Below are 9,314 nucleotides of genomic sequence, written 5' to 3' on the forward strand. Positions count from 1 at the left end.
TGGAGACCTCTCGTGTCACCCCCACCTGGCTGACTGTTCCTCTGTCTGGCTTCCTGGCTTTTAATCCCCTTTCTCCTGCTCTTCCAGCCTGCTACTCTGGCATCCCTGCGTTGTCTCTCCTCACCTGTAAGCCTGGGGCTCGAGGCTTTTATCCCCTTCCCTGCTCTTCCAGCCTGCTACTCTGGCGTCCCTGCGTTGTCTCTCCTCATTTGTGTATGAAGAATATAAATAAATTTTTATTTAAATGTCACTTTTTTAACTTAAGACTCTCATAATTGTGTATTATCTTCCTTTTATAAAGGCTTGATTATTGTTGTTGTTGTTACATGCCGTTGAGTCAGACCTGACTCACAGCGCAAGGTTAAAACTGTAGCTCACCAAGCAAAACTTGACAAGACATTTTTTTCTCATTTCATTTCCACTATATTTTTTTCCATTTATGTTTCTATGTCCTAGCCATAGAAACAAAAAATACACAAATAAGAATATAAATGGCTTTCTCTTCTAACTTCTCAAACACAGGGTGATCTGCCCATGGCTATACCTGTCATTTCCATTCTTTCTCTCCTTTGACAAATAAAAAGCTTACATTTGTAGCAGTTTAAGCATATATATACATGTATGTTTGTGTGTGTGTATAGATATAGATATATAGATATATCTATATATACACACATACAATCTATTACTCTCACTTCTTCCAAAGAGACAACAATTGAAGATGATTAAAAAATAATAATTTAAAAGTCCAGGCTTACTGGTATAATAGAGATTTGTGTAACCCCCAAGAGTATGGCCTTTAGACACTTTCAAGCCTGGAACTGAAATCACCCTCACAGTTCAACCTTTAGCCAAACGACTATAAAGTGAACAATACACCCTGGAGATACGCACTGCTTAGAGCAAGCAATCAACCATATGAGATCAAAAGGGCAGCATTTGCCCAGAAATAACGCTCAGAAGGAAGGAAAGGATAGGAAAGAAGGGCAGGAAGTAAGTGAGAAAAGTACTGTTATGTTGTGAAGATTGCAATTAATGTCACAAAACAGAATGTGCATGAATCGTTGAATGGAAAACCAATTTACTCTACAAAGTTTCACTCAAATCACAATAAAAAGTTTAAAAGATTAAAAAAAGGAAAACTAGAACTTATGTGAAGATACACAAGGATTCAGAGCAGAATGCTTTATCCTTTGCATTCCTACTGTCAATGGGAGGTTCACTTATACAAAATGCATATAACCTATATTTTATTTCATCCAGTAAATCAAATATGACCACCAGAAAAGCAGAGTTAAGGTTTTCAAAAAATATATCTATTTCTTTAAAAACTTTCTTCAACTATTAAAATAAGACAGGGATAAACTGTCCTTTTTAGTGGTCTGCACACCACAAATAGGGTGCTCCCTGACTGTGAAAGAAAAAAAATAGACTGGACATATCAGAATACCTTATATGCTACAGAAAGAAAATTCTGTTCATTATCTTACAGGGAATTAAGTATGTGGCTTCCTGTATGTAGATCCTCTAGTTCATTTATAAAACAGTCTCTATTCAAACACTCTATACAGCTTCCAGAATATATTTGTTTGAAAACTTTGAGGATTTCATATATGCAGATCACAAAGTTTTGAATCTCTCATTACTATTATAGCCATTGTAAAAATTAACATGTAAACTACAAATTCCAGCTATAATGCAGTTTCACTGTAAATTTTAATGATTCAAAGACAGTCTTTTCAACTTTATCATTCCTCTGCTCTTCAAATCAATTTAAGATTTATTAAGTGCCTAAAGGGAAATATTATAGCTATGTTAGTGGCTATGTTACTTAAACACACCTTACCTACCCTTTTCTCTGAAATTAAAAAAAAAAAAAGTGTTTCTTATTAAAAATAAACTTAAATAGCAGACCTTCCCAAAGCTTCTTCCAAATGGATGGTGGCTGCTTGCAGTTGATTTTGACTGCTTCAAGAGACAGGCCCAGGCGAGAGGACTCAAGTGGCGAATGGTGGTAGCAGGCCTTTGCTGGAGTGGCCTAACAAGCAGACAGTTGCCACAGTTTGAAATTCTGCAGAATAGCTTGCTGCTGCCCAAGATTATTTTAATGTTAAATTGGGTATTCTTGGAAAGATTTATCATTAAAAGAAAGGTTGTAGCCTATCTGTATCATTTCAAAGCATGACAAGGACTTATCCCTGGCTAGGTTAGCAAGTTAGTTGCCATTGAGTCGATTCCAATTCATGGTGATCCCATGTGTGCAGAGTAGAACTGTTCCATAGGGTTTTCATGGCTGTGACCTTTCAGAAACAGATCACCAGGCGTCTTTTCTGAGGCACTTCTGAGTGGGTTAGAACCACCAACCTTTTGACTAGCAGTCAAGTGCCTAACTGCCTATGCTACCCAGAGACTCCCAGGTTAATAAGATGCAGAACATTTAGAGGTATATGGAAAAGAGGCGGCAGGTTATATGTTTGAAACCAACAGCTATCAGGAAGAAAAGTTAGTAGAGCGATAAATGAGATGAATTAGTCTTCAAACTCTTTATGATATTAAAATAAATGTCATAAGCCATAACATATCCTTAGGGTTGTAGCATTCATTACCAAAGCAAGACAGTGCACAGAAGGATGAAACCAGCATATAGTTTTTGAGATATTAGAAATAAAACTTTTCAGCATTGCTTATTTCTGTATTTTTATCATGTATTTATCTATTTAAGCTTTAGTGAAAATAATTTGCTTACCAATTATTGTTAAAATGAATAAAAGCGTGGAGACAGATGCTGTGCCATAAAACATGGTGCTGATATTGCAAGCCAGAAGACTTGTGTTATTCTGTGTGTTGGGCACTAAAACTGGTGGTAGTAAAAAGCCAACTGCAGTTCCAAGCTGTAAAACAAACAGGCCTGTTAATAGCAATTATCCTAAGAGGAAAAAAAAAACAAAACACTATCAAATAATAGGACATAAGCTGATGTATGTGAAGGGCTTTATAAACTTTGAAGCATTTTGTTCTGTCTTTGTTACTACTGTAGTGTTAAAGGGATATTACTGACAACTCTTTCAACACACATTTACTGAGCTCCGACTATCTGAATGAGAGTGCCATAAAGATATATAGTCCTTGCCCTTTAAATGCTTACAATCATAAAGAGGTACAAGTATATGCAAAATAAAGCTGAAAGGAAGAAAATGTTTACAAATCATGAAGATGTTATCAAATATGGTAAGGGCTTAGCATACAGACTATATAAAAAAAGTCTTACAATTCAATAACAAAAAGACAAACAATCCAATTTAGAAATGGGCAAAGAACTTGAATAGACATTACTCCAAAGACATAAAATTGCCAAAAAGCACATGAAAAGATACTCAACATCATTAGTCACTAGGGAAACCAAACTAAACTCACAATGACATAACACTGATACCCACTGTTGTTTATCATTGAGTTAATTCCGACTCATAGCGACCGCATATGACAGAGTAGAACAGTCTCTTAGAGTTTCCAAGGCTGCAATCTTTACAGAAGCACATTGCCACATCTTTATCTAGCTGGGTGGCTGGTGGGAGGGAACAGCCAACCTTACATTAGTAGCCAAGAGTTTAACCATCAGGGCCCACTAGAGCCCCTTCTTATACCTACTAAGAAAACTGTAACATAAAAGTGGAAAATAGTAATTAGCAAGATGTAGAAAAACTGGAACCCTCATGTATTGCTGGTGGGAATGTAAAATGGTGAAGCCACTTTGGAAAAACAATTGGCAGTTCCTCAAATGCTAAACACAGAATTACCATTTGACCCAACAATTCTACTTCTAGGTATATACCCAAAAGAATTGAAAATAGGTACACAAATACCTGTACACCAATGTTCACAGAAGCACTATTCACAATACCCAAAAGGAAACTACCCAAATGTCTACCAACTGATGAATGGATAAATAAAATGTAGTACAGACATACAACGGAATATTATTTGTCTATTCAAAGGAATAAAATACTGATACATGCTACAGTTTTCATGAATCTTGAAAATATTATGTTAAGTAAAAGAAGTCAGACGAAAAAGGTGTCTGCATGATTCAATTTATAGGAAATATCCAGAATAGGTAAATCCATAGGGACAGAACGCACATTAGATTAGTGGTTGAACATGGGCTGGGAGAGAAGGGAACAGCGAGTGACTGCTGAAGGGGTACTGGGTCTTCTTTGGTGGTGATGGAAATGTTTTGGAAGTCGATAGAGGTGATGGTTATGCAACACTGAGAATGCACTAAATGCCACTGAATTGTTTAAAAAGGTTACTATGTGAATTTCTCCTCTAAAAAAAAGTATATGATCATTGCAATAAAATAAATAAAATCAAAATATTAAGGAGGTTCAGTGGAGGGAGACATAAGAGGGAATTGACAAGAGTCCAAGAAAGCTTTCAAGTAGGAGGGTGAGGCAAAGTCAGCAACGTTTACCAAATATTCCATTTGCTCCCTTACAAAAAGCTAGAGACAATTAAGAAGGTATTTATAATAGAGTGTGTAAGTATACTAACATGAGGGAAAGATAGAGGATACTAAGACTAGGTAGGCCACGTAATTTATCACCCAACAATGTTTGGAATAGAACAGGATCCATTAGGAATTATGCTGGACAACAGCTGTATATCTGGACTATCCCAGGCAAAATGGGACATTTGGTCATTCTAGCTAATGGAGGAACATCTTGCACAGACTTCTGGTTCAGGAAACATTTCTGGAGAAGCAAAGATCTGTAAAAGAAATTGGAATTGGTGACATGAAGCAGAAATGTTCCAAGATAAGAAGGAAAGGGCATGACCTTGAGAGAAAGTGTAAGTAGTGTACAAAGAAAAGAAAGAGTATGTGTGTTGGAAATGTAAGCTATGGAGGGAGAGGAGGCTGAAGAGTTGGCAGGAGCCCGATTTGGAGGGTCTTACAGGTCATATTAGAGAGTTTGAATTTTATGCCAAGCAATGGAGGCCACTTTAGCGAACAAGGAGTGACCTAAACAAATCTGCACATAAGAAAGAACATGTTGGATGAATGTGGAAAATGGAGGGCAGAAAGCAAGACTGCAGAAAAGATCAGTTAACAAGCTCTGGAGGACAGCTGAGGGTGGCCAAAATGAAGGTAGTGGCAGCAAAAATAAAGTGAAATGAGCTAGGAGATAAAGGAAAATTTTGAGTGGCGATTTCTCATGGGATATCCAAGTGGAAATATTCAGTTGGCTAATGTCTATGTGAGTCTTAAACTCATTTATTCAACACATTTGTTTTGGAGAGCCTACAAAGTGGCTGCCAAGGAAGGGATGATAACACCTTGGGAGAAAATAGCACAAAGCCCAGAGGTATGCCGAATGCTAGAAGGAATTCTGCCTGTGAGAAAATGTTTCTATGTATTATCCACAACATAGATAATCCTTATACATGGAGATAATAATACTGTCATGCTCAATGAAGTATTAATCTTGAATATAATTTTATAAATGTAAAATATTTTAAGAAAACAGCTTCTACCCAAACATGCAGAAACAAACAACTAAAATATAGTCAAATTGTTTGGGATGCATAATAACTATAGTTCAAGCTACATATCCTTCTGTATTTTTAGAGAAAAAAAGTAAATATAAGCAGTAGGCATGTATATTTGGAAAGTCTTTTATGTATTTTAAATAAATCTTATTGATTTTGAAACAAGAGTCAGGCCTAAAGTAAGACAATAACATTCTCGTGTTACATAGCTACATGTAGTTTTATATGTATATGTTTGCGTCTATTTCAACTTATGGTGACTCCATGTGCACAGAGCAGAAAGAATTGCTTCATAGGGTTTTCAGGACTGTGACCTTTCAGAAAGAAGTAGATGCCAGGCTTGTTTTCTGAGGCACCTTTGGGTGAAATTTATAGTACACATATTTCTAACTAGATTCTCCTTCCACTGAATGATGACTCAGCATAATTTACATAAAATGTTATAGGACCCCATATGCAGAATTCAAATGGCAATTAAAAAAAAATCAGTCTGCAATTAGGAAAGCAAAACACCAATCTATCTAGTAATGCTACTGGAATGCCAGTGGAATTTGAATCTATGGTATTAGGAAAGACCAGATCAGACAGCTTCATGATGCAGACTTGGCAAATCAAGCCACCATTTAACAATGGATTCCACAATCTCTGATTTTTCTTGCACTGTCTTCCTGTTAAAAACTGGTAAATGGACTAAATAATGCTATGAAGAATTAATCGCTAGAACATTTATAAATGTCCAGTACGTACCAGCCACTGTGCTCTTAATATGTAAAATTAAAGAGGGGCTGTTCACAATGACCCAGTCAAAATGGAAACTAACACCCAGAATCCAACCATTTTGTGAAGAACGCTGGTGACAAATACAATACCTACCCCAAGTTTCATTCATTATTGCATTAGCAAGTTGTCTACGATTTTAGGCTTAAAGAGGCAATAAACCCACTGCCACGGACTGACTCATAGCCAACCTATAGCATATGATAGAAAAGCCTCGTAAGAGTTTCCAGGATTGTAAATTTTATGAAAGGAGACTGCCTCATCTTTCTCCAGCAGAGCAGCTGGTGGGTTCGAACACTGACCTTTTGGTTTGCAGCCAAATGCTTTAACCAGTGCGCCACCAGAGCTCCTTATAAGAGGCAAGTTACTTATTTTATAGGTGTTTTTCAAAGTAAGATGATAAGGTGGTCACTTTAGACTGATTTAGTAAGTTGTGTCCTTGTTGTTGTTACATGCCCGCGAGTCGGCCCCGACTCATAGCGACCCCTCCTTGGGTTTCCGAGGCAATATCACTACAGAAGCAGATTGCCCAACCTTCCTTCTGAGGAGTGGCTGGTGGCTTTTAACCGCCAGCCTTCTGGTTAGCAGTCAAATGCCTTAGGCACTATGCCACCAGAGCTCCCTCTTTAATCCAAGACTGCCTCATATCTGGTAACTACTTCTCTCTTTATTTATACAGTAGATGTGTCCTGAGGGGTCATCCATGTGTGTAGTTCACATGGCCTAACACTTTTTCTTTTTATTAAGGACTTGATTTTCATCCAGTTCTTACCTGATTGCCCAGCACAGCGGTGGCACAAGCTGTGGACACCTCCTTGGGCCCAAACCACACAGAAGCGATGCGGGAGGGCAAGCCCAGGATGAACACCTGGGCCACAGAGCACAGGCTCTGGCCCAACATAGTGACCCAGAAGAGATGCGGCTGCACGCTGCCGCACTTGACCCAGGCGCCCAGGCAGTTGAGGCCCGAGCCTAGTAGTGCGGTGAGCCGCAGGCCTCTGGTGTTCAGCAGCCAGGTAGCCGGGAATATGAGGGGCACGTAGGCCAGCATGTACACCATAGACAGCCAGTCGATGTGCAGCGAAGAGACTCCGTAGAAGCCCTCAAAGACGTTTGTGATGATGCTGTACTGAATCCACTGAAAGGCGTTCACCAATGAGTACAAGCTGAAAATCAGGAGCACCAAGAAGCGTCGCGCGGAAAGCGCTATCCGAGGCACAAGAGGATCCTCAGCCTCTGGGGTGGTGTCACCCGGTCCCGTGGGCAGCAGCCGAGTCTGGGTCTCCTCCTCCGTGGCCAGCGGGGTCTGCAGTCCGTCCAGGGCCTCAGAAGAGGCTCCGGAGCTGTTCAGAGGTCCCCCGTTCAGGGCCAAGGAGTCAGCTTTGGGCCCGTTCTGCGCCTCCGTGATCACCTCCTGGAAGTGCCCGTCCCCCAGGACCGAGAGGTATCCGTTCGCGTGCGGGTGCCCCGGATCCTCTGCTGCCTCCTCCTCACTATCCGGCCTCGCCATGTCCCCGAGGCTGGGGCGCCGCCCTCCTTCCCGGCCCTGGGCCCCCACACTAGCACAAGCCACCAGCCCCGGGTCCAAGGCCTGAGCCCCTCCCTGCACACCAGCCCCAACCCGACGGCCGACCGCTCCCGAGATCTCTTCCCCCTCCCTGCTGAGGCAAAGTGTGCGCGAACCGCAGTCCGTGCTGCCCGGGCCGCAGACCAGAAGTCCTCTCCACGCGTCGCAAGCTGGCAGTCACCGCGACAGGCCGGGCAGTGAGCTCCTCGTCCCCGCGTGGTGGCGGCCCGCTGGCCAATCAGGGCGCCTTTGCTCGGGCAGGAGCCAATCCAGAGAGCTTCCGTGAGGGGGGCGGGAGCAAGCGTGCCGGGAGGAAGGCAGTGCTGGTGCTGTAATCCCAGGAAGGATGGAGGGGGCTGGAGTTGTCTGCACTCGGGGGTGGGCGGTCGGGAGGCGGTCCGCGGATGAGGCAACTTGGTTAAGATGAGCGGGAGGGAGAAACCAGCGGGAAAGACTGCGGTAGGCATCACCTACCCTGCTCCAAAGGGCCGAGTTTTAGGCGCCAAAGCAGTACGCGTTTGTCCTTTCCCACAGAGTACAGCCGCTTGGCAAGATCGGTCCTTGCCTTTAGAGCAGACTTGACCACGTTTCGTAAATTTGTGCTTTCTCGGCACAGGGAAAACGCCAGAAAGCGTTGCAATCCAGATAAAGAAAGATATTTCGTCAGAAATCTGCCCTTGTGAAGTTGGAAATCCCCACCCCACCCCCACTCTGCTATTTGAGTGACCGAATGAAACGTGCTGTGCCCAAGCCGACGCTGTTGCCCGACATGCTCCTTGGGCCAACACCTGGAGTTAATATTTACTGAACATGCACATTCAGTGGGTTTCAGATACCAAGTTCTTTTTGAACGGTATGTGCCAGACACTGTCACAGGCTCTGGGGAATAAATAGTAAATAAAATTTGGGCATAGGCCTTTTCCTCAAGAACACACGTAGCCTTGCAGGCCTTCCTTTATTAGAGAAAAAGCCTGCCCTTCAAGTTTGAGAAACTGAATTAGGAAAAAGAAAAGAAAGAAGAGATCACAAATAGGGGTATATATAAGACTTCTCACTGTGAATTGAATCTTTTAAAAACCTCTGCTATTTAGAACTCTAAAACCATGTACACCTTTTCATTGCCTCAAAAACCAAACCAAACTCCTTGCTATCAAATCATCTGGGTTTCCAAGGCTGTAAATCTTTCCAGAAGCAGAGTACCTCATCTGCTATGGAGTGGCTGGTGAGCTTGAACCACCAACCTTTATGGTTAACAGCCACATGCCTTAACCACTATACCACCAGAAGTGTTTGACTGTTAGTCACTTCTACTCTGCTCTGTGGGAGCTCTGGTAGTGTAGTGCCTAAGGCACTTGACTGCTAACCAGAAGGCTGGTGGTTCAAACCTACTAGCCACTCCTCGGAAGAAAGATGGGGCAATCTA

General features: G+C 41.7%; 1 protein-coding gene across 1 annotated transcript in view; it reads right to left on the bottom strand.

Annotated features, from left to right (window-relative positions):
- Positions 1-7,834, bottom strand: part of FLVCR1 (FLVCR heme transporter 1) — a 35,359-nt gene extending 27,525 nt beyond the window's left edge. The window contains exons 1-2 of the mRNA XM_007952693.1: positions 7,097-7,834; positions 2,747-2,891 (exon numbers count right to left, since the gene is read on the bottom strand). Coding sequence (XP_007950884.1) covers positions 2,747-2,891; positions 7,097-7,834 — 883 coding nt within the window. The remainder of the gene's footprint in view (positions 1-2,746; positions 2,892-7,096) is intronic.
- Positions 7,835-9,314: the final 1,480 nt, after the last annotated feature.

Source organism: Orycteropus afer, unplaced genomic scaffold (assembly GCF_000298275.1).
Source record: "Orycteropus afer afer isolate SDZICR_OR568_19922 unplaced genomic scaffold, OryAfe1.0 scaffold00013, whole genome shotgun sequence".
Classification (NCBI taxonomy): domain Eukaryota; kingdom Metazoa; phylum Chordata; class Mammalia; order Tubulidentata; family Orycteropodidae; genus Orycteropus; species Orycteropus afer.